Source organism: Crotalus tigris, unplaced genomic scaffold (assembly GCF_016545835.1).
Source record: "Crotalus tigris isolate CLP2741 ecotype Arizona unplaced genomic scaffold, ASM1654583v1 scf7180000018299.754606, whole genome shotgun sequence".
NCBI classification, from domain to species: Eukaryota; Metazoa; Chordata; class Lepidosauria; order Squamata; family Viperidae; genus Crotalus; species Crotalus tigris.
This window is the reverse complement of record NW_024096930.1, coordinates 2234-28462: the sequence shown is the minus strand read 5'-3', so window position 1 is coordinate 28462 and position 26229 is coordinate 2234. Positions and strand designations below refer to the sequence as shown.

Here is a 26229-nt window from a genome sequence, read left to right as displayed (position 1 = left end):
CTTCAAGGCAGCAAACATCCAACACCGTCCTATTTTTCCCACAACAACCTTGGCTGAGAAAGGAACTGGCCCAAGGTCACCCAGGCAGCTTTCAGGCCTAAGGTGTGACTAGAACTCTCAGTCTCCTGCTTTCTTGTCTGCTGCCTTAAGCACTAGACCAGTGTTTCCCAAACTTGACAATTTTAAGGCATGAGGACTTCAACTCCCAGAATTCCACAGCCAGCAACGCTGGCTGTGGAATTCTGGGAGTTGAAGTCCACTTGCCTTAAAATTGTCAAGTTTGGGAAACACTGCACTAGACCCAAGTAGGAGAGATGCATCTGTTAGTTTTTAGCATCTTGCAGTTTTCATAAAAAAAAAAATATTATGTATTCATAAATAGGCCATTACATCCACTGGAAAATACAGTTTGTGCTGCCTATCCAAATATATTTACACCATTTCACACCCTCATTAAAACCAGATAAGCCATTTTTTTAAAAAAAAAAATGCTCAATTTGAATTCAAATCCACTTAGCCTTGAAATTCTTTGAATGACCATTAACCTAAAGGAAGATGATGGAAAATAAGTATAAGATCTTAAGTATCAAAAATGCAGAATATGATGGTAAATAAATTTAAATTATTTGGAAGGGAATATTCATATTCCATTTTAAGAAGGGGTAGTTACATTAGCAAAAATAGGAATTTATTTAACTGAAGTAAAGAAAAAAGTATGCAAAAAGGGGGAAAAACGGAAAAGAACAGTTTTAAAACACTATTTACTTTGATTACATAGAATGATATAAATCAGCCTTTTTATTACTACAGTATATTAGTGCAGATCTAGTTCCTAAGCAGAATGAACAGTATCATTTATAAATCATATGATTATATAGGGATTGATATCTTTCCAAGGTAAGAGTAACTTGTTTTTGGCCATGCTCCTTCCACAATAGTTTTTCATATGATAGATTATTAATCCTAGATCAGTAAATTTAACTGTTACTTCCAAATCGGAAAATGTATTCATTCAAGAAGGTCGCAAAACACAACAAACAAATCACTGCAAAAACAAAATCCTCAAGATGAAGAATGTGTTGAGTAGTTACTGTACTGGGGAGACAACTGGAGAAAAACATTTGACTTCTTTTCCATGTTATTTGAATGATGTCTTGACAAAAAAAACCCCACCTTTGGGTTCTTCTATGAATTCTGTTTCGGATAGATGAGTCCAAGCCATTCTAGTTTACAACAACAAACTATTCTTCCTCTAGCACTTGTATGGGATTAGGCTTCTGTAGGATCAACTTTGGCTGGTGATTCTGGTGGGAAAGGCAGCTCAGGTTTTTGGGTGCTAAAGATGTGTAGCCTCAAAGTAGCATCGCCATACCTCTTGTGTTCTGGCTAAAGTGAAGATAGAAATGATAAGGCTTGACTAAGACACAGAACATTACCATAGAGTAGAATGAAAACTAAATCAGTTGATTCTTACGCATATGACATTGCTTCTATGGCTTGTAAAAACATGGCTTTTAAAATGGTTTAATGTTTAAAACTACTAAAATAGGCCAATTAAGAATGTTGAAGTAATAGGAATAGGATTTGGGGCCATCTCTAGATATTTACAACGGACTGGCATATTATGAACACGTTTGCTCAATCTTCTGTTTACTGACTAAATCATACTAGGCTTATATAATACACCAAGTTGTAAATCATGCTGATAAATAATGGCTTGGTTTGGCAATAGCACGTAAACTTATACTGCTTCATAGTGCTTTACAGCCCTCTAAGCGGCTTACAGAGTCAGCATATTGCCCCCAGCAATCTGGGTCCTCATTTTACTGACCTCGGAAGGATGGAAGGCTGAGTCAACCTTGAGCTGGTCAGAACTGAACAAAATCCTCAGCAGAATTAGCCTGCTGCAATTCTGTAATCTAAGCATGGTGCCACCTTGGCTCTTAATTAAGTTGACATTAAGCTAAAAGCAAACCAGATTGTCCCATTTTACAATGTGAATAACATTTTCTTAACTGGGGGGAGGAGGAGTTACCTTAACTTTAATGTATTTACTGTTTCCTAAACTAAACCTTGGCATGCTACATTTGAGTGGACTTACCACAGTGGGCAAAACTGTTATAGATGGCACAGGACTTTGATACAGAGATGATGTATGGGTTCCAATATTCCATGTAGTCATTCTGGATTCCTTTTCCCTCTTTGCACCTAAAGAGGCAGAGTGTGGGTCATTTATTATTGTAAGAGCACCATGAAAATCTTGATTCCTGAAGAGAATCGTAGCTTCAAGGCATCTAAAACACCAGCACGTACCTGCAAACATCACTTCACAAGATTCAAACCGCTTGGTTAGTCTGAACACAGCCCAGGCAGTTAACCATTGTTCACTCCCTAATGATGGATAATGGGAGGTGAATTTGTTGTCCCAGAATGCAGATGCTTCCCTTTCATTGGGGCAGTGATAAAAGCGAGCAACAAGGATCATATCTTCTTGTGGCAGAACATCCCAAAATATTACCTGAGAGGAGATCAAAAGAAATCTACACTGTTCAATAAAAAGATGTACAGCTCCACTGTTTCCGCCATTGTCCATCCATTCCTTCTATCATTGCTTTAAATAGGTGTATGTCACCACAAAATCTATACAGGTAGTCCTCGGTTTAGGAACACAGTCAAGCCCAGAATTTATGTTGCTAAGTGAGTTTTACCCCATTCTATGTCTTTTCTTGCCACACTTGTTAAGTGAATCACTGCAGTTGTTGCATTAGTGACACAGTTGTTAAGTGAATCTGATTTACCCGCAGACCTAGAAACACTCAGTGTTTTCTTCAACTGAGAATATCCTTCACTTAATACCCTTTTCCTTTTCACATATTGTGCATGACAATAATTGCAAATAAATCCAAGCATTTGCCGTGAGAGTTCTACAACCATTGACCCACCTGTAAAAGAATCTCTTTAACAGTGGGGAATGAAGACCTGAAAATTGAGAGGCAGAATTGGAAATGCTCACCAACAATCTCTGCAAAGCTTCAACATTGCAGACCAGGAAGAAATGCCTTTCGCAAGAGTAGGGAATTAATGACCTGTTAAGCAGATCGCCAACATGATCGCCAACGTCCGATAACGGATATGGCACAAGAAGAAGAAGTCTTGCATTAGGCATGAAAAGCCAGCTGGGTAACTTAGAGCAAGTCACTCACTCTCATCCCAATTCACCTCACAGGGATGTTGTAGGGAAAATAGGAAGAGAAAGGAGCATTATGTATGTTCACCACCTTGAGTTACTTATAAAGTAATAAAGGTAGGATGAAAATTGAATATGTAATAAGATCTTTCAGGGGCAAAGTTGATTCTGGAACAGCATAAAGATTTCTTGTAGAAATGTAAATCCCACAATCTGAGCCTTCTGCATACCTGTTCTTCTCCAAATAGGAAATAACTGTGTTTGATATCTGATCTGATGAAATTAGTGCAATAATTAAATCCTGAATTGCTGGTGCAAATCACCTGAGAGGATTAAGAAAAATAGAGTTCATCTCCTTGCTTAAGTCATTTAATACATTTTTTATATTTGAGATAAATGCTTGGATGATTCTATTCCAGTAAAGCTTAATATGAATTGCAGACTACAAAACATGAGGGATGTTATAGTCCAAATATACATTATGGACCTTGGATAACCAATCCAGCTGTTCTGAATTCACTTACATATAGATGCTTGTTAACTCAAAGTTTATGATTTATAGAAAAGTCTTGATAAAGTTACATTAGATTACAATAATTCTTAGCTCTTCTTGTTTCTGGCTAAGCTTCAGACACCTCACAAGCTGCAGTTGACAATATATTCTTCTGCATGTAATGGGTGCCAATGTAAGAAATTATTGTGTCAAATTGTTTCATCTATTCAGTACAATATTGTCTATTGTCTGGCAATAGATCTCAGGATTTTAGACACATCTTTTTTAGTTCATAAAAATACCAAGAACTGTGCCTTTTGAATGCATGAAATATGCCTTTCTCCCATGGAAAAATTAGAATGTAAGAGCATTTAAGCCAAATCTCCTACATATGCATAAGTGCAACAAGAATTCAAACATGCCTAAACTATACATAAAAGAATAACATTGACTTAATAAGAAACACTGTAGAAAATTATATTTACACATCACAATGGCTACCTCAATTAACTTCCTTTATACCTAGACATAAAATACAGGTGTATGAACTTATATTTAACTTGTGTGCTCTTGCATCTACTAATTGAAAGTTATGCCACATTAAAATTCAGTTTTTAGAACACATTTAAAATGTGATTGGCAGTGTGTGAACTTGGACGTTTAGGTTAATTCAGTAAGTCACATTTCAGTAAACTAAGGACTAACCAAAGATAAATTCACACATTTGCTACCTACCTGACCAGTTTTCTGATGGTAACCTGTCAGCCGGATGGCCCCATTGCCCGGTGGGGCACCTTTCACTCTATCAAGAATGATTCCCAGTCGTATTTTTTTGGGCTGCCTGCAGTTTCTCTGCTCGGCAATTGGACCCGGGGGTATTTTTTCACCTCTGCTGGAATTATTAGATGCTGATTAGCTCAGATATTCTTTTTCCACATCTCATGAAATAATATGTACCATCTTTATCAGACCCCAGGGGGAAAAATAATTTTCCACCAAAAAAACCCTAAGAAAATAAATCTTCCTGCATGCAGAGAGAGAAGAAAATTAATCTGAAAACCAAATCGCACTGAATCTTTACCTGGAGTAGGCTGGAGAAGCCTCTGATCTGTTTCTAGATGCTGCCAATGCCACAGTCAGGAAAATAGTGTAGTGGAAGAAGAGGGACACGAACAAGGAAGGGGGTTGTGTGTGTGTTGAATATGAACAGAGCACAACATTAAAGTCCAGAAGATTCTTTAAGAAAACCCAGTACATACCCATTTGGATGTTAGAGAGCAGAGAGGAAAGTGAAAGGTAATTGGTGATATAGATGTATAGATAGGTACAATGTAACAAATTGGAAGGAACATAGGAAGAAAAAACAAGTAATTGATCAATTAATCACTGCATTTATTTGGAAAACTATTGAGCACAGCAAAATAAACCCCAAAGTAATAACAAAGAGTAAACCACACACAACAAACGAGCTACAGTCAGAGTAATCTAGAATGAGCTAACATTAGAAAGTTCTAATTTTTATCATCAGGAATTCAGCTATATAGTTTTTGTTTGTATTTCACTGTGGTGCCTTTTTCAGTCAGACAATTTATAACACTGGTCACTGATCATAACCACAGCTATGGATATTCAATGAGAAGCTTTCCAATAACAACTGTTTTGAAAACTTCACAGTTACTCAGGAGACTATTTATATACATTTGTTTGTAAGCCGCCCAGAGTTGCCTCTAGATGAGATGGGCAGCAAACAAGTCAAATAAATAAATAAATAAATAAATAAATGTTCACTAGTACATTAGGGACTTTTTTTAAAAAAAAAAATGTTGCTTAATAGTTTAAAAGGTTTTATATAGCAATTATTTCTTCAAAAAGCAGGGCTAATTTATAGCCTATTTATCTGAAAGTAAGCTCCACATAATTTGATGGGACTTAGTGCTTGATAGTTAGATATAACCATCAAAATGGTTTTAAAAATGCTTTTTTTCACATATTACCCTACTGAATTGAAAAGGTGCCTGTAATCTGTGTAGCATGCAATTTGCATAATCACCTTGTCTTCCCCATCACATCTCTTTTTAAATCCTACATTAGGTTACACATGCCTCTGATGATGCGCTGTCGCACTCAAAGGCTGATACCGTTAGTTAATCTGAAAAAAAGTACTACTTCACCAGATTGCCTGATTTTTAGCTCAAAGAAAAGGGTGTGCCATTAAGATTTGAAATATAAGTAATGTTTATTTACTTTTGATGTGTACTAAGTAGTTGCCAAACTGCTGAATATAAAGCGAAGTATATATCTTATTAGAAATATTATTTATTTATTTATTATAACAGCTTTTTAAACAAACCACAAACAGGGCAGGGGCAGGGAGCTATATTTCTATGCTGATTTGTTTTAAAATTGAAAGGAAAGAAATCTTGGAGGGAGAAAACGGCTAATCCTCCTTTTTCACCTTTCATTGGTTTTTAGCTGGACAGACTGTTCCTGATTAGGAGGAGGGTCAATTAAACCAGTGTAAGGAGAAGCAGAAAAGGACAGGTTGGTGGGGGCAGGATGGAAAGAATGCAGGGTTGGAGGAAAATCGATAGGAGGCGCTGTGGAACTGGATGCCTGTGTAGGAGAGAAGAGAGCATAAGAGTATTATTGTAAGCAGCATGTCAATAGGAGAGCACACTGCAAATATTCTGGAGCTGGTCTCCTCTCAAAAAATAAAATAAAATAAATGTAAGTCTGTTATCTTTGCTGTAACAAACCAATGCACTTTAACTTTGAAGATTGCAACTCTGCTCAAGAGCTTACAACTTTATTGTTTCAAATATAAATGTGGAGTTGCTGGCTTTTTTTCAAGCTTACTACCTTAAGTTTGTAAATGCTTCTTCTCTTGGAAAGTGATATAAAATAATACAGTAGAGAGGTTCTTTCTACAATAGATGTTTCCTAGACATCCTTATTGCTGAATACAGCCATGGTCCAACAGAGTGATATTTTGAGTCTTCCCATTTCATACTAACAACCGCTACTGAGTTTGCTGACTCAACACATGCTTTTTATATTTTCCAAGCAAATACATGGTCATGCTCATTGTTGCCTTTTTGGCAAATGGGGAAGGGCTCACTGTCTAAAGAATATTTCAGTCTTCCCCTAGCACAGAAATTTGCACTACCAGTTAGGGAAACTAGAGGATTTGAATGGGTCCTCTGTATTCTCCAAAATGGCAGTTCTTGCAATTGTGTGATGCTAGATCCAGTAGAAAAATAGTATGACTGGGATAGTTGCTAACTAGGTTAAAAATATAGGATCAATCTGACTCTCTTGACACTTTGAATTAGCAGCATGTCTGGAAAGTGCTCTCCTATCTGTCCTATGAATTTGGATATTCATGTATATTTGTTTCTCAGAGAAGTTCTGTTTTCAAGCTGGAGCACTAGGATTAGACGCGCATCCACACACAGATGCTTAAAATGCCAAAAAAATGGGTTACAGTTGCAGCATCAGGAGCATACTTGAGCATGCATAAATATTTAGAAGGAAGGCAATAAGTAAAGTTTTATGCAAAAGAAATTAACTGTTCCAACTGTTCCTATTTGGTATATATTTTGTTTCTGACATGGCAACTCACTGTAGGAGGGTATTTATATAAGGAAGCACTGCCAGGTTGGATATCAGCCATTGATTGCAAATCAGCATCTCTTGTGTTCACCAGCCGCAAATAAAGCTCAGTTTTGCCAACCTGAGAAATTAAAGGGAATTTTATATGATCAGAACAGACAGATGAATGCAAACATGATGGGTTGAGCATATATAATTTGATACATTGCCAAAGATCAGGTATTCTAAGAATGAATAATCAATTTGAGAATCAGTGGTAGACTGGATGACATCTGGCAGAGAATCTGTCTAAAATCACAAACACAATAAATACTAAGAAGCTGGCTATGAAAAACTACTGGAATACCTTTTTTTATAAATAGTTGTTTGGGTAGGAAGGCTGTTGCTATGCTCTGCTCTATTCTTTCTTACCTGGGGCACACCATTCAATTGTTCTTCAGTAAGACTTGGTTTTACAGGAAGTAGTCGTATAGGAACTTTCCAATGCCCACTCATCACTTGGTGCAGGTGGTCAAAAATGTTGATTTTAGCCCATCCTCTGGGGGCCAAATTCTGAATTTCCTGGCCATAAACATCAAAACCTCCAGAAGCCTGAAGCTCAACTATAAGGCTGATGGAGGTTGAAGGAAGGATTCTGAAAAACACAGGAAATCCACAATAGTATGGCTACTTTTGATGAAGGATCCGATGTATGTCTGTTTCATAATGTGCCGTAGCATAGACCATCACTTTTAAGAAAATATACAGAGTTAGTGTAAAGTTACCTCCTAAATAGGAAGAAGCAGAATTTAGCAAGCCTTAAACTGGATGAAAAGAAGTCATTTTGTGCATATAAATTACATATTGTTCCCAGTGCAAACAAGCTGAAACGTTTCAAAAGTTCTTAGAATAAATCTGACATATTAAAATAATACTACAAGGTGTACTAAACAATCTATGGTACCGCATGAATATAGCCACAGAACAGAAATGACAATAGTTGGCACTCAGTTGGAGATATAGAAATATTAAATAGCAATACTATATTATTCAATATTTTTACTCTGACAACCTTTAACTTTACTTTGTACTATTTTTCTAGAATTTAGAAATAATTTGTACAGTTACAAAACCATAGTAGAATTGCCAACTGAATGGCTGTCCACACAATTACTTGCTGATTAAAAAAGATGTGACATGATGGAAATAGCTTAGAAGTTCACCTTGGGACTGGCTGTCTAGCTGCTAAGATGGCACAGCACGCTCTTTGCCTGTCCATGAGAGACTGTGGAGAGTGGCCCATATCAGAGGAGACAATGGGAAGAGGTGTGGACTTCCCTAGTTGCTGCCCATTACGATACAAGCCAGAGACCAGGCGAACATGGTAGAACATAGGATCCAATCCGAAAAGAAAATCATAGAATATTACAAAACCAGATCTGCAGAGAGAGGATAGAGTTAGTTAAATTCATAGTATTCCATGTTGCTACTTTTTCTATAGAGCTGGATGAGAATCATCATACCCAAATAGCTTGATCAAAATCACTATATGCTTGGATGGAGAAAGAATAGAAGGATGAATATATTTACTTCGTGTGAAGGTGGCCACTTGATTTTTTTAAAAACAAATATTTTATGCAGCAGTGAATTCTAACTGCAACTTATTTAGAAAGGACTGTCTGTCTGTACATGTGTATGAATGTCTCTCAGGACTGAATATTATAGGTTACAGTACTACATACACTGGATCATATGGAGCTGGTCCTAGTGTGTCAGAGGGATCCAGAAAGTACTGATTTGTTCCTGTAGCAGATGATCCCATGGGATTCTATAACAAAGAGGAAATTTGTGAATTTTATCAGCAAAATCCAACTAATTCTTTAACAACATATCCTAAACAAACATATCCCCCAAGGACTTCTTCTAACACGCTACTGTCTGGAAAGATTAAATGGTAGACAAATTGTGGTGGTAAAACATACCCCTCCAGGCACTTGTGAGCTGCATTCATTACCGGACCCCTGTGATGCCCACCCCACTCCATACCTATGAACCGTTTAAAGTGCCCTTGTAAAAAAGCATTAATGGCAAGTTGTGTCCTTTTATTCCCCACATATGCAAGCAGAAATCCCCCTGCCCAGGCGCCCACAGAAGACCTAAAGTGCAACCTGCACCTTCAACTTGATAGTACCTGTTTGGAAAAATGCCTGGCTGCAAAAGTATGGTGTTATATCACAATCACACTTTCAGATGGAATTTATATGCAGAGATATTGATATCTTCACATCCGAATAGCCAAACTGTTTTCCTGAAAAGACTAAGGATCAATAGGATATTTTTCCCCACATGGAGACTGAAGTTGAGAGAATATTTGTTATTACTATTGACTGAATTATTATTTTTGCACTTCGCTGTTACTTGGCAGGAAAGAACAGTGTCTGGCTCATAGAAGTCCATGCCTATTCTCAATGCTCTGAAGTTAACAGGATTTAAAATGCAATAGTTGTGAATATCACTCCCAATGACCCTGGCCTGAGGTAATCTCCCCATTACAGGACCCATCATCAGCCTCTCACTGAGGACTCACCCTTGACCCACTGATAATTCACATCTTCCAATGACCCTGACGTGAAATAACCTACCCATCACAAGACCTATCACAAGCCTCTCTCTGATGACTCATCACAAGACCCTCCCTTGACACACCCACACCTGAAGCCCTTATAAATAGAAGATCACTGGCACAGACATCCCCTAAACGAAACTGAAGATGTTACCTAGCCTGGTAACGAAACGTTTGGAAACCAACCCTCAAGCTTGGAGAACGAACCTTCACCCTCAGGATTTAAGATGATTAGATGGTTGAATTTAAGATGCTTGGCAAGGATTGGAAAAGGGGAACCATGCCATGTGGAAGAGTTCTTAAATTTAAAACCGGTTCTGAGACATTGAAATTTGGCACCATAATACTTTTTAAGATGATCATATAAATGCAAAAATGTCTTCTTTTTCCTCTTCCAGTAGCTAGTACGTGTATTTTTCAATATAACATTGAACACATTTTATGGCATGCCATCACTTGAATCAAAAATATCTGTAAATAGGGATCTGTAATTGTGACTAATTGTGGCCACTGATTTTTCAATTCAGCAACCAAAGGTCAGCGGATGCTAAAGCAAATTTGTTGGAAAGATTGGTTTTCTTGTATATTCCCTGAGGCAAAGTATTGAAATAAGGGAAGAAGGAAGGAAACTATGGGCAAAACTGCACTACAGCCACTCATTGTATAGATTGTGTCTCCTGCTCATTTTTCCAGAACACTGTTTCTTTTACTACACATTAACTGTGAGTTAAAGTTAATGAAATCATCACAAATATGACAGAAAAATATTGCCATAAAAGCTAGAGGTCAAAATTTGGATTTCATTCAAAGCCTAGACTCATGAGCCAATCCACTGAACTTGAGCTGAATTTAGAAAAAAAACAAGTCCCATCATAGAGAAAACTCTACCTACTTTCTCTGTGTTTATAGGAGCAATGTTTTCTTGCCTTCTTTTGTTAGAAAATATGCACTATAAACAAAAGCACAGCAGATCATGCAGATCAAATTGTTCTATATAACTGCAAAACCTCTCTCAAATTTATCCAGGGAAAATGGCACTCACCATATTTCTAGTCAGAATGGTGGGATCAGGGAACCCAAAGTGAGGAGGAGGAGGAGGAGGTGGCAGAGGTGGTGCTATAGGGGGTGGCAGAAGGGGTGGTGATCCCCTTCTAGGCCACTGAAGTTTTCTTCTTTCAGTATTGTGTCTCAGCCTGCCAATCTCAGCATGTAGCTGAGCCATTTCTGCCATGTGTACTTGTTGCAACTTGTCCAGCTCTAAGTCCAAAGAACCTAATGAAAATGAACAACACACAAAAGCTCATTAATGTAGCATTGTATCCGATGAGAGCACTTCCAAATGCCAATAAAGAATGTAGAGATGGCTGGTCTAATTGGAGAATGTGGATTAAACATAGGAAATTAATAGATAAATCAGCAGAAAATGTCAATGCTTATTCTTTTGGTGTTATAGCTTTTCATTAAACTTAGTTCATGGCCCTGTTCCATTTTTGCTGGGTTGACATCAACATTTAGCTACACCTTCAACAGGATATAGTTTCCTCAATCTATAGGTAATACCAAACTAACCCCTCCCCCAAATTCTTGCTGTGCAGTCTCATTGGGGTAGCATGTTTCTGGGAGTGATGACTGATGAACACCAGGAGTGAATGCCAAGACTATATAATCGGAGCAGACTCTTATCCCAGGCATAAAGGTTATGCTAGCTGCCAAAATCAATTAGTAGATCGTCAAACTAATCAGAGTAGTGAAAACTGAAAACAATTACAAAGACCTTTAAAAGGGTATATTTAAACTGGGTGCATAGCAAAAACAATCTAGTTTAAAAATTTAAAGTAAGGGCAGCTCTCCATCTCCCAGCATCCTATATACAATTGATGATTCTGAGCTGTCTATAACTAATTAACAAAAAAGGTCTTGGGATGGGGTCCTAGCAGGTAGCTGTGGAATAGCTGTGGAAAAGGTGAATGCTATAAATGCTATATAAAAAAGGACTATAAAAGAGATTGAAATATACTGTATGTACAGTTGTGGTTGCCGCATTTGAAAAAGAATGTAATGAATCTGAGATATTGCAGACCAGAACTTCCAGAATGATTGGGAAGTTTGCACAGTTCTGAGAAAAGGCTATAACATTTGGAACTCTGGGTTAGAAAAAAGGTGATTGAGAAGCACATGACTGAAGCCAGTAAATCTTGCATGGCATAAAGGAAGAGAATGAAGAGAAGTTTTTCTGTCTCTGACATTGAATGATACTGATTAATAGGAAACTAGAACAAATAGTGTAAACAAATAAAAAAGGTACTTCTTCACACAGTGCATAATTAACCTGTGGGATTCATTAACACAAGGCTCTTTAAATTAGATGGCTTTAAAGAGGAGTTAGATAAATTAATGGAGGGCAGCTCTCTTAAGGGTTTGAAGCAATGAAGGCTCAATGTTACCTCCAAGTTACACTAGGGATGACTCCAAATACTAAGTAGAGGGGATAACAGACTAGAGGATGTATGTTTCTATTTCCTACTTGGAGATATCCCCAGAGACATCTGATAGACCACTACAAAAAACAGATTGAACCTAGATTGGGCTTTTCTTGACCCAGCAGTGCTCTTTTTATGTGATTCCTTCCAGGGCAAGAATACAGGTCTTGAATACATAGCCACTAAGAATCTGTAATTAGAACCCCACAGAAAATGTATCATACAGTAAGAAGATAACTCAGGTAAACCTTGACTTATAACCATTTGTTTAGTTCAAAGTTACAATGGTGCTAAAAAAAAGTGACTTACAACCATTCCTTGCACTTATGACCATTGCAGATCACATGTTGTGATTTAGACACTTGGAAATTGGCATGTATTTACAATGGTTGCAGCATCTCTGAGTGATGTGATTGCCATTTGCAACCTTCCCAACCACCTTCCAACAAGCAAACTTAATGGGGGAAGCTAGATTTGCTTAATAACTGTAGTGACTAGCTGAGCAACAGTGGCAAAAAAGGTCACAAAATTGTATGGGATTCAATTAATGACTGCATTGCATAGTGGTGGAAATTCTGCTCTCAATGCTGATTGTAAGTCGAAAACTTGCTGCATACAATGGAAATCTTACAAGATCTTTCAAGAGTTTAATACACATGTCAGCTGGGAATCTGTAAATTGGTCCAGAATCACCATCCACTTTATAGTGATGGGACATCTTTCCCTTTTTACAGAATTTTCAAATAATATGCTTCATGATGAAGTATTAACCATTTTCCAGTGTTATAAGAGCATAGCATTGGTACACTTCCCAGTTGTGTGGCTGGTTCATAACACTTTATTTTGTTGAATTATGTTAGGTTGTATATGTTGCATGCATGCTTCATCCTCACCAGCACTGCTGACCACCCTCTGTCCTCATTTTATCTTGATATGTTGGGCTGCCAGACTTCTACAGAGGAATCTTCACACAGAAAATCCTGACTACACTTTGCTTTGGAAAGAATTTCTCAGGCCTCCTTATGTACATGAAAACACTGTTTTTTTTTTTAACAGAGTACATTGTTGACATATAAGAGGGATGCAGGTGGTCACTGAATAGGTCAGGAATTTCAGCTGGTGTAAGCACAGAACATGGAAGTTGCCTTCACCTGAGTTCTCCTGCCAATTGTCTAACAGAGAAACAATGCAGTGAAGTAATACTTTTTTTTCCCCCATCATCAAAGCTGACACCAGCCAGAGCATAGAAAAACTCAAAGAATTAGTGCAAGATTGGAAAATGTGGAGAGATCTGGCCCACAGAATCACCAAGAGTCAGACACAATTGAATGGATAACATCATCATAATCAGTACATTTTTTGCCTATGTAATGACACTTGTATATTCTAGCAGGGGTGTCAAACTGCCGGCCCACGGGCCGGTTTCATCATACCAAAGCCGCGTCCACCCCATTGCCGGCAATGCAAAAAGAGTTGCGATACGTCGTGACACATCACATGACGTGGCGAGTTTGACACACATGTTCTACAGCAGGGCTTTTCAACCTTTTTACCCATTGTACCACTTTTAGGATATGGCAACATCCGAGTACCACCAGTCACCTAGCAAGGTGTCAAAAACTTGGATGACCAAAAAAAAAAAGAAAGAAAAAAGTGATAAAGTACAGGTAGTCCTCGACTTACAACAGTTCACTTAGTGACTGTTTGCAGTTACAATGGCACTGAAAAAAGTGCCCCCCCAAGCCACAGCCAAGCAAGACACCTGCCTGCCCACCGGGTGGCACTCTTCCTCCTGTCCAAGGTTTTCATTGTTGTGAGCATTTCTGTTGAGGATTGGCAGTGGGGGGTGAGGAGGGAGGTGTTTGGTTTTTATTCCCGCTGTCTGCTAGGGGTTGCAGCAGGTTTTGGTCAATTCACATGACCCTGGGATACTGTGACCATCATAAATATGAATCAGTTGCCAAGCATCTGAATGTAAATCACAAGACCCCAGAGATGCTGCAATATTCCAGCTGATCGGTGCTTCTTCTGGGCTCAGCAGAAGCACCAGGATCAGTACTGCTTTCCAGCTGATTGGTGCTTCTTCAGGGCTCAGCAGAAGCACCAGGATCAGCGCCGAGCTCCAGCTGGAGCCTGGTGCTGATCCTGGCGCTTCCACCGAGCCCTGACAGTCCCGAAGAAGCGCTGATCCTGGCACTTCCACTGAGCCCTAACAGCCCTGCAACTCCAGCCATCTCTCGCTCAGGCTTGTGCGGTGCTGCCACCGATTCAGCTCATTCCCCACTTTTCTAGGATGGGTGAATTGGTGCTGCCACCGATTCAGCTCATTCACTACCACTTTTCTAGGATGGTCACGTACCATCTGCCAGGTGCCAATGTACCACAGGTGGCACCCATACCACTGGTTGAAAAGCCCTGTTCTACAGGATACTTTGAGGTGCTGCAGCTGCCCATTTAAGATATGTGCAGACAGAATGAAATTGACACATGTTCTACCAGTTTGTCCTTCCAGTTCATTTAACTAGAAACTGTAGAACCATTTACTGGCCTTTACAACAATTCAAGGTAGATTAGACAGGAAACCAATGACATGTAGGTGAGTTATAGTTTTATTGTGAAGCCGTAGTAATAGAAGTTTGGAAGTCTGAATTCACTCTTCCTTTCTCCCTTTATATTGCTGTGAACTAGGGAGGGGGTTGTCTGAGATGTTTACACAGGTTACATTCTTGCCAAGGATTCAGGACCCTTTTAACAGGTATCAGTTCTTCCTCCTGTCTGTTAAGGCCATTCCTTCATCCCTCTTCAGGCCTTCGGGTAAATTTGATAAACCTCAAGAATAGCTCAGCTCTTAATGGGCTGAAGGATGGCCAGGACCTTTACTTTACATCCCTTCTCTGTCCTACTGATCTCACAATTGAGCTCTTTTTGGACACATCTTAAAAACACTGGTAGGCTGGTAAACATGTTTATCATTCCTTTTGTGACCCGGGCTTTCAGAAGATCAATAGATCTGTGTTCAAAAAAGAGCATCCTACAGCACTGGCGACACAGGAATCAAAGGAGATGTATTCCTCTTTGCCTTTCTTCTTCTCCCATTTCATGCACGGACTGACTCTCTGTTTTCATTTCAAGGCAGAAAAGGGTTGAATGTGCAGTCAACATTTCTCTAAGCTAGCATATTTAATTTGGTTTCCAAACTTTACTGCCGCCATGTGTAGATGCAAACTATAAACCAGGGATGTCCAACCTTGGCAACTTTAAGTCCTGTGGACTTCAACTCCCTGAATTCCGCAGGCAGTCACTCCTGCTATAAACCAAAACCTCTAATTATAAAAATGTCTCCTTAACTCTTGTGAAAGTAATTTGTCCTTCAGCATCTTGTGGACTAATTTGAAATGCTGGCTTTGTGGCCACTATCTTTATTCAGTTAAGAAAAAAAGGCTATGAACTCTTACCATTTTCCATTCTCCTTCTATCCTTCAGAATTTTCATTTTCAGTATCTCATCTTCCAGACACTGATTCTCTAACTCAACAGACAAGAGTTCTGCATCCAAAGTTTTTGAGTTGAGACTATCTTCATATTCTGTAGAGATAGGAAGGAGATTCAATCAGAAGCAAGGACAGCTACAAGTTGTGACTGAGGAAAGAAGCATTTGCTAAGATTTCAGATTTACAAGATCTATCAATAATTCAGCTTAAAGATTCACACATGCGTAATAAATGAGTTTTTATGGGCAAGGTCATACTATCCAGTGGAAGGCAGTTTCCCCATAGACTGGGTTAAGACTTCACGTTAATCTTACTGCAATGTATTTGGTTTTGGCTTACCGTCTTGGATGAACCCAACCATTGAAGATATAAATTATAATTTAAGTTTGGGCATGTGGTATGAATCTGGTGATGATCTGTTAACGCTTTGCTGAGCTCAAGAGAGATGCAAACATTCTTGGCTTAAGTGTAGGATCAATATCCAAATTTGGGGGTAAAGTTGATTGGGAAAACATAACTCACTTTTCTTTCTACCCCTTTGTTCAGGCTTTGTGCCATTTTTTTCCAGGGCTGTGGCCTCCAGCTGCAGTTCACACATCTGACGGAGGATGTGATGGTCACTGCCTCCATTCTGCAAGTAAGTCAGGTACAGCATCCTGTCAGGAATATGAACAGTCATCATCAAGAATTGTTACAATTTTTTCTCTATTTATATATTTAATAGTTGCATTCCCCAAAAATTCAACTTTTCATGGCACGGAGATAACTTGATGAAAAAGGATGCATTTGTTCAGTTACTGCATTTCCTGCAGCTGCTATAGGGTTTTGGTTAATTCACTGGTCCCACTGGGAATGGAGCTAAGCCTTCTCAAAATAGTAAAAAGTTTGTCATTTCAATTGTTGGAGACCACATTTTGTGTAGAAAATCAATTTAGGACATTTTGTTGCTAGCAATTTGTGATTCAGCCATCATCATGTCAAGAAACATGAAAAGTACAGTTTTATATTACCACAAGGTAGCTGAGTGATGCTAGAGAAAATGGCCTTAAGAGTTGCAGATGCAGGTTTGCTATGTGGTGGGAAAGTTTTATAGGCAGAAACAATTAAAGATATAATAATTCCTATATACTCTAACTTTACAGAAACTATTATGTTACATGTTCTTACAGCTTACAGTGTCTTCCAACTCACTGTATCTCGGAAGAGAGGGGCCCAACAGCTGCTGGAAACATCATAGACTTGAAGATGGCGTTCTTGTCCATTTTATTTACAGTGCTATCTGTCTTTCTATTGGTGGCAGACTCTAGATTGCTTCTAAAAATGAAAAAGGAGGCGTTTATTTATTTACTTATTAATTTTTATGCCACCTATTTCCCCTTTAAGGCGCTCAGGGTAGCTTACAAGAAAAATAATTAAAATATTAAAACTATGGAGATTAAAAATTTAAAAACAATAAAAAAACAAAATTAAGACAGATGGCACAGAGATGAGGTCTTTATACCCTGTCAACACCTCCAGGAGTGAACACCCCAAGCCATCTGGAAAAGTTTTAATGCTCTTCCAGAAGGCTAAAAGGGTAGGAACATTTCTCATATCTGATGATAAAATGTTCCACAGGGATGGGGGCCACAACAAAAAAGGCTCCTCTCGACCTCACCTGCTGGAATTTCTTAGCAGGGAATTGGATGTTATACAAGGACCTTTTTGCTTTCTCCATTCATTGGTGATGCTTATTTATGTTCTCAAGCACACTACACCAGTCATATTACAAATGTCCAGACAAGTCTTATTAATATGGTCTGAACTATCTTTGATGTCCCACATAGTATGCACTAAAACATTGTCATATAGATCTTTTGAAAAATGTGTTCATTTCCAGAGTTCTCTGTCTTGGAGTCTTACCTGTTCCCTGTTGCTGCCTGCAGAAGTTTCACCTGTTCCCTCAGTGCATTCAAAGTCAACTTGTTATTTTTTTCTTGGGTATTCAGCTCCATCAATAACTCTTCTATCTGAGATGAAGATGAATTCCCTAATTTCAGCTCTGACAGGCGTGTACGAATTTCTAGATAAATACAAAATGGAACAAATTGTGCTGGAACAACTGCATCAATTAATGCAATGGTCTCTCTCTCTCTCTCTCTCTCTCTCTCACACACACACACACACACACACACACACACACACACACAAACACACAATATTAGATGTGCAGTATGCCATTTTGCCTTAAAAATATATTGGAATCCTAATTCATTTAGCTCAGAAACACTTTATACATGTTTCATTAATATATATTCTTCTAGCCTGTTTCTCAGAAGGAGTAGATTGTCAAACACTAGGAAAATCAAAAGATCCTGACAGTTCAAATAGGTATAAGGATATATTGAAGCTTTATGAGCTCTCTGCAAGAATCTGAACTACCAACGGCCAAGGGAAATTAGCTGGAGATAAGAGTAGAAGGAATTCAAGATGGGCTGGACTTAGAACTCTTGTGGGCATGAAGGGACTCATGACCGGTGATGCTTTTGACCCCTCCCTTGGGCTCAGCCTGGTCATCTCCTACATAGATCACACACACGCGCACACACACACACACACACACACACACACACGTAGATCTTTGGTTATTCGGGTTTTCTCCCGCGTCAAATTGGAAGTGTCTTGGCGACGTTTCGACAAAGTCTCATTCGTTATCTTCAGGCTGGTGTTTCGTGCTCCTAGAAGCACGAAGCCGAAAACACCAGCCTGAAGATGACAAATGAGACTTCGTCGAAACGTCGCCAAGACACTTCCAATTTGACGCGGGAGAAAACCCGAATAACCAAAGACCTACATACAAACACCCGCGAAAACCTCAGAAAACATATATATATATATATATATATATATATATATATATATATATATATATATATATATATATACACGTCTTAATCATATGACAACACTACAAGTAATTATTCAAATGATAAAGTAGTTCTCCATAAAGAAGACCACAGAAAGGTAATCTAACATGCTAGAGTGAAAGTTGGGTTTTGAATTTTTCTTCATGAAATTGTAATTTATACATGTAGAGATCATTTGTTGCCTTTGGATTGAACAACACTGATACACCACACTCAAATCTCCTCTTGATGAGAACCAGGTCTCCTCTGTCTTTTGAGTTGGGAAATTCCATACATAAAATATCAGGTACAAGCACCATTGAGGTGGTATACCCTTCTCTTATCTGGTATACATGGCATAATTACCCATGTGTGCTAGTCTCAAACACTTTTGGCTAAATGAAAGCCCATTTATCCTTCTTTGTTATTTTTTTCTCCAATTCAGGTATCTCCTTAATATGAACCAGGAACAAAAGGATGACAATTCAGCAAAATCTCTAATTTTCAACTTACCATCTTTTTGCTGTTCCAGGTGTTGATTGTTAGCTTGGATTTCAGCCAACTGGCGCTCATGTGCATCTACTATTTGCCTTTGACGCTGACAGTATTCTTGCTGGTGAAGTATTTGGTTTTCATTCTAAGAATCAGGGAAAGACACAAGATTCAAACAGTTGTTTCTTCTACAGCAAGAGGAAGGAATTGTAGTCCTCCAACGATAGATGCTGAACCTTATGTTCCAACCTCCATCAACACTAACCATGCTGGTGGAATGTCTAGGAATTATAATGTAGCAACATCTGAAGCATAGCACCATTCATACCTAACATAAATTCAATTATTTCAGTGATGGCGAACCTTTTAGAGACCGAGTGCCCAAACTGCAACCCAAAACCCACTTATGTATCATCAGGTGCGAGGTGGGTGTGGCCCATTGGGTGGGTATGGCCAATTGGATGGGTGTGGCTGTGGTGGTAAGGAAAGTCTGGGTGGAACTAAAATGTTCAATCAATCAATTCCAACTTTGCACAATCTTTTTTTTCCCCCAAGAAGTTGAAATTGATTGATTGATTGAACCCTTTTTTTTCTGCACATGGTGGCAGAGACCTAAAGCAAAAAGCTTTTACAAAACCCAGATGAAGGCCTAGGACTGGGGAGATGCCATGAATGCCCACTTTTCTACCTTGCCCTATCAATCTTTCCTAGTAAAATACATGAGAAAATCCCATTGGAGGAAAATTCCAGTTAGGGTAAGGGTTAGGTCAACATGAACTCAGAGAGCAAAATGGACATCGTCAACAAATTCAGAGTGCTTCGGTATGGTTAGGAGGGCACTGACTTTTCTAAGCTGCCCTATCTATCTTTCCAGGTAAAATACATGGAAAATCCCATTGGAGGAAAATTCCACTTAGGGTTAGGGTTAGGTCAACATGAACTCAGAGAGCAAAATGGACATCACAAACAAATTCGGAGTGCTTCACTATGGTTAGTAGGGCACTGAATTTTGTAGCCTGGCCTATGTATGTTTCCTGGTAAAATACATTGGAAAATCCCATTGGAGGAAAATTCCACTTAGGGTTAGGGTTAGGTCACCATAAACTCAGAGAGCAAAATGGACATTGCCAACAAATTTGGACTGCTTGGTTATGGTTAGGAGGACACTGACATTTCTAGGCTGCCTTATCTATATTGGTAAAATACATGGGAAAATCCCATTGGAGGAAAATTCCACGTAGGGTTAGGGTTAGGTCACCATAAACTCAGAGAGCAAAATGGACATTGCCAACAAATTCGGAGTGTTTGGATATGGTTAGGAGGGCACTGACTTTTCTAAGCTGCCCTATCTATCTTTCCAGATAAAATACATGGGAAAATCCCATTGGAGGAAAATTCCATTAAGGTTAGTGTTAGGTCAACATGAACTCAGAGAGCAAAATGGACATTGCCAACAAATTCGGAGTGCTTGGGTATGGTTAGGGGGGCAGTGACATTTCTAGGCTGCCCTATATATCTTTCCAGGTAAAAGACATGGGAAAATCCCATTGGAGGAAAATTCCATTTAGGTTAAAGGTTAGGTCACCATGAACTCAGAGAGCAAAATGGCCATCGCCAACAAATTCAGAGGGTTTGGGTATGGTTAGGAGGGCATTTACTTTTCTAGGCTGCCCTATCTATCTTTCCTGGTAAAATACATGGGAAAATCCCATTGGAGGAAAATTCCACTTAGGATTAGGGTTAGGTCACCATGAACTCAGAGAGCAAAATGGACATTGCCAACAAATTCGAAGTGCTTGGGTATGTTTAGGAGGGCACTTACTTTTCTAGGCTGCCCTATCTATCTTTCCTGGTAAAATACATGGGAAAATCCCATTGGAGAAAAATTCCATTTAGGGTTAGGGTTAGGTGACCATGAACTCAGAGAGCAAAATGGACATCGCCAACAAATTCGGAGTGCTTGGGTATGGTTAGGAGGGTACTGACTTTTCTAAGGGGCCCTAAATATGTTTCCTGGTAAAATTCATGGGAAAATCCCATTGGAGGAAAATTCCTCTTAGGATTAGGGTTAGGTCAACATGAACTCAGAGAGCAAAATGGACACCGCCAACAAATTCGGAGTGCTTCACTATGGTTAATAGGACACTGAATTTTGTAGCCTGACCTATGTATGTTTCCTGGTAAAATACATGGGAAAATCCCATGGGAGGGAAATTCCACTTAGGGTTAGGGTTAGGTCACCATAAACTCAGAGAGCAAAATGGACATTGCCAACAAATTTGGAATGCTTGGTTATGGTTAGGAGGACACTGACATTTCTAGGCTGCCTTATCTATATTGGTAAAATACATGGGAAAATCCCATTGGAGGAAAATTCCACTTAGGCTTAGGTCACCATAAACTCAGAGAGCAAAATGGACATTGCCAACAAATTCGGAGTGCTTGGATATGGTTAGGAGGGCACTGACTTTTCTAAGCTGCCCTATCCATCTTTCCAGATAAAATACATGGGAAAATCCAGTTGGAGGAAAATTCCATAAAGGTTAGTGTTAGGTCAACATGAACTCAGAGAGCAAAATGGACATTGCCAACAAATTCGGAGTGCTTGGGTATGGTTAGGAGGGCAGTGACATTTCTAGGCTGCCCTATATATCTTTCCAGGTAAAAGACATGGGAAAATCCCATTGGAGGAAAATTCCATTTAGGTTAAGGGTTAGGTCACCATGAACTCAGAGAGCAAAATGGACATTGCCAACAAATTCGAAGTGCTTGGGTATGGTTGTTGTTGTTAATTTCGAAGTCGTGTCCGACCCGTCGTGACCCCATGGACAATGTTCCTCCAGGTCTTCCTGTCCTCTACCATCTTCTGGAGTCCATTTAAATTCACACCTACTGCTTCAGTGACTCCATCCAGCCATCTCATTCTCTGTCGTCCCCTTCTTCTATTGCCCTCAATCTTTCCCACCATTAGGCTCTTCTCCAGTGAATCCGTCCTTCTCATTAGGTGGCCAAAGTACTTGAGTTTCAACTTCAGGATCTGGCCTTCTAAAGAGCAGTCAGGGTTGATCTCTTCTAGGACTGACCGGTTTGAACGCCTTGCAGTTCAAGGGACTCGCAGGAGTCTTCTCCAGCACCATAGTTCAAAGGCCTCAATTCTTTTATGCTCAGCCTTTCTTATGGTCCAACTTTCACAGCCATACATTGCAACTGGGAAAACCATGGCCTGGACTATACGCACTTTTGTTGGCAGGGTGATGTCTCTGCTTTTTAGAATGCTGTTTAGATTTGCCATAGCTTTCCTCCCCAGGAGCAAGCGTCTTTTAATTTCTTGGCTGCAGTCCCCATCTGAGGTGATCCTTGAGCCCAGAAAAATAAAATCTGTCACTATGGGTATGGTTAGGAGGGCACTTACTTTTCTAGGGTGCCCTATCTATCTTTCCTGGTAAAATTCATGGCAAAATCCCATTGGAAGAAAATTCCTCTTAGGATTAGGTTTGGTGAACATGAACTCAGAGAGCAAAATGGACATTGCCAAGAAATCTGAGTGCTTGTGTATGGTTAGTAGGGCACTGACTTTTGTAGCCTGCCCTATCTATGTTTCCTGGTAAAATACATGGGAAAATCCGATTGGAAGAAAATTCCACTTAGGGTTAGGGTTAGGTCAACATGAACTCAGAGAGCAAAATGGACATCGCCAACAAATTCGGAATGCTTGGGTATGGTTAGGAGGGCAGTGACATTTCTAGGCTGCCCTATATATCTTTCCAGGTAAAAGACATGGGAAAATCCCATTGGAGGAAAATTCCACTAAGGGTTAAGGTTAGGTCAACATGAACTCAGAGAGCAAAATGGACATCACCAACAAATTCGGAGTGCTTCACTATGGTTAGTAGGGCACTGAATTTTGTAGCCTGACCTATGTATGTTTCCTGGTAAAATGCATGGGAAAATCCCATAGGAGGAAAATTCCACTTAGGGTTAGGGTTAGGTCACCATAAACTCAGAGAGCAAAATGGACATTGCCAACAAATTCAGAGTGCTTGGATATGGTTAGGAGGGCACTGACTTTTCTAAGCTGCCCTATCTATCTTTCCTGGTAAAATACATGGGAAAATCCCATTGGTGGAAAATTCCACTTAGGGTTAGGGTTAGGTCAACATGAACTCAGAGAGCAAAATGGACATTGCCAACAAATTCGGAGTACTTGGATATGGTTAGGAGGGCACTGACTTTTCTAAGCTGCCCTATCTATCTTTCCAGGTAAAAGACATGGGAAAATCCCATTGGAGGAAAATTCCACTTAGCGTTAGGGTTACGTCACCATAAACTCAGAGAGCAAAATGGACATTGCCAACAAATTCGGAGTACTTGGATATGGTTAGGAGGGCACTGACTTTTCTAAGCTGCCCTATCTATCTTTCCAGATAAAATACATGGGAAAATCCAGTTGGAGGAAAATTCCATTAAGGTTAGTGTTAGGTCAACATGAACTCACAGAGCAAAATGGACATCACCAACAAATTCGGAGTGCTTCACTATGGTTAGTAGGGCACTGAATTTTGTAGCCTGACCTATCTATCTTTCCAGGTAAAAGACATGGGAAAATCCCATTGGAGGAAAATTCCACTTAGGTTTAGGGTTAGGTCACCATAAACTCAGAGCAAAATGGACATTGCCAACAAATTTGGAGTGCTTGGATATGGTTAGGAGGGCACCGACTTTTCTAAGCTGCCCTATCTATCTTTCCAGATAAAATACATGGGAAAATCCAGTTGGAGGAAAATTCCATTAAGGTTAGTGTTAGGTCAACATGAACTCAGAGAGCAAAATGGACATTGCCAACAAATTCGGAGTGCTTGGGTATGGTTAGGAGGGCAGAGACATTTCTATGCTGCCCTATATATTTTTCCAGGTAAAAGACATGGGAAAATCCCATTGGAGGAAAATTCCACTTAGGATTAGGGTTAGGTCAACATGAACTCAGGGAGCAAAATGGACATCACCAACAAATTCAGAGTGCTTCACTATGTTAGTAGCGCACTGAATTTTGTAGCCTGGCCTATGTATGTTTCCTGGTAAAATACATGGGAAAATCCCATGGGAGGGAAATTCCACTTAGGGTTAGGGTTAGGTCACCATAAACTCAGACAGCAAAATGGACATTGCCAACAAATTCGGAGTGCTTGGATATGGTTAGGAGGGCAATGACTTTTCTACGCTGCCCTATCTCTCTTTCCAGATAAAATACGTGGGAAAATCCAGTTGGAGGAAAATTCCATTAAGGTTAGTGTTAGGTCAACATGAACTCAGAGAGCAAAATGGACATTGCCAACAAATTCGGAGTGCTTGGGTATGGTTAGGAAGGCACTGACTTTTCTAAGCTGCCCTAAATATGTTTCCTGGTAAAATTCATGGGAAAATCCCATTGGAGGAAAATTCCTCTTAGGATTAGGGTTAGGTCAACATGAACTCAGAGAGCAAAATGGACATCGCCAACAAATTTGGAGTGCTTGGGTATGGTTAGTAGGGCACAGAATTTTGTAGCCTGCCCTATGTTTCCTGGTAAAATAAATGGGAAAATCCCATTGGAGGAAAATTCCACTTAGGGTTGGGGTGAGGTCAACATGAACTCAGAGAGCAAAATGGACATCACCAACAAATTCAGAGTGCTTGTGTATGGTTAGGAGGGCACTCACTTTTCTAAGCTGCCCTATCTATCTTTCCAGGTAAAATACATGGGAAAATCCCATTGGAGGAAAATTCCACTTAGGGTTAGGTCAACATGAACTCAGAGAGCAAAATGGACATCGCCAACAAATTCAGAGGGTTTGGGTATGGTTAGGAGGGCCCTTACTTTTCTAGGCTGCCCTATCTAACTTTCCTGGTAAAATACATGGGAAAATCCCATTGGAGGAAAATTCCACTTAGGGTTAGGGTTAGGTCACCATGAACTCAGAGAGCAAAATGGACATTGCCAACAAATTCAAAGTGCTTTGGTATGGTTAGGAGGGCACTTACTTTTCTAGGCTGCCCTATCTATCTTTTCTGGTAAAATACATGGGGAAATCCCATTGGAGGAAAATTCCATTTAGGGTTAGGGTTAGATGACCATGAACTCAGAGAGCAAAATGGACATCGCCAACAAATTTGGAGTGCTTGGGTATGGTTAGTAGGGCACAGAATTTTGTAGCCTGCCCTATGTTTCCTGGTAAAATAAATGGGAAAATCCCATTGGAGGAAAATTCCACTTAGGGTTAGGGTTAGGTCAACATGAACTCAGAGAGCAAAATGGACATCACCAACAAATTCAGAGTGCTTGTGTATGGTTAGGAGGGCACTCACTTTTCTAAGCTGCCCTATCTATCTTTTCTGGTAAAATACATGGGGAAATCCCATTGGAGGAAAATTCCATTTAGGGTTAGGGTTAGATGACCATGAACTCAGAGAGCAAAATGGACATTGCCAACAAATTCGGAGTGCTTGGGTATGGTTAGGAGGATACTGACTTTTCTTTGGTTGTTGTTGTTAATTGCGAAGTCGTGTCCGACCCATCGCGACCCCATGGACAACGTTCCTCCAGGTCTTCCTGTCCTCTACCATCTTCTGGAGTCCATTTAAATTCACACCTACTGCTTCAGTGACTCCATCCAGCCATCTCATTCTCTGTCGTCCCCTTCTTCTATTGCCCTCAATCTTTCCCAGCATTAGGCCCTTCTCCAGTGAGTCCTTCCTTCTCATTAGGTGGCCAAAGTATTTGAGTTTCAACTTCAGGATCTGGCCTTCTAAAGAGCAGTCGGGGTTGATCTCTTCTAGGACTGACCGGTTTGAACGCCTTGCAGTCCAAGGGACTCGCAGGAGTCTTCTCCAGCACCATAGTTCAAAGGCCTCAATTCTTTTATGCTCAGCCTTTCTTATGGTCCAACTTTCACAGCCATACATTGCAACTGGGAAAACCATGGCCTGGACTATACGCACTTTTGTTGGCAGG

The 26229-nt window shown here is 39.6% G+C and overlaps 2 protein-coding genes across 3 annotated transcripts; both read right to left on the bottom strand.

Moving 5' to 3' along the window:
• Positions 1-361: 361 nt before the first annotated feature.
• Positions 362-4969, bottom strand: LOC120310788. 2 transcript variants are annotated; one of them, XM_039349573.1, is made up of 6 exons: positions 4762-4969; positions 4416-4572; positions 3418-3510; positions 2314-2518; positions 2102-2208; positions 362-1386 (listed from the first exon to the last, which is right to left on the bottom strand). In XM_039349573.1, the coding sequence occupies exons 1-6, from the start codon at positions 4941-4943 to the stop codon at positions 1270-1272; spliced, it is 861 nt and encodes a 286-aa protein (XP_039205507.1). In that variant the 5' UTR covers positions 4944-4969; the 3' UTR covers positions 362-1269. The 2 variants fall into 2 exon arrangements, with proteins under 2 accessions (XP_039205507.1, XP_039205508.1); XM_039349574.1 differs by having other exon boundaries at positions 363-1386; positions 4416-4569.
• A 1127-nt stretch (positions 4970-6096) lies between these two features.
• CCDC17 (coiled-coil domain containing 17) lies at positions 6097-25901 on the bottom strand. The gene is made up of 12 exons (XM_039349572.1): positions 25872-25901; positions 19263-19386; positions 17767-17926; positions 17056-17178; positions 16387-16520; positions 15830-15958; positions 10937-11166; positions 9014-9099; positions 8495-8710; positions 7704-7926; positions 7303-7413; positions 6097-6293 (listed from the first exon to the last, which is right to left on the bottom strand). The coding sequence occupies exons 1-12, from the start codon at positions 25899-25901 to the stop codon at positions 6132-6134; spliced, it is 1728 nt and encodes a 575-aa protein (XP_039205506.1). The 3' UTR covers positions 6097-6131.
• Between the last annotated feature and the right edge of the window lie 328 nt (positions 25902-26229).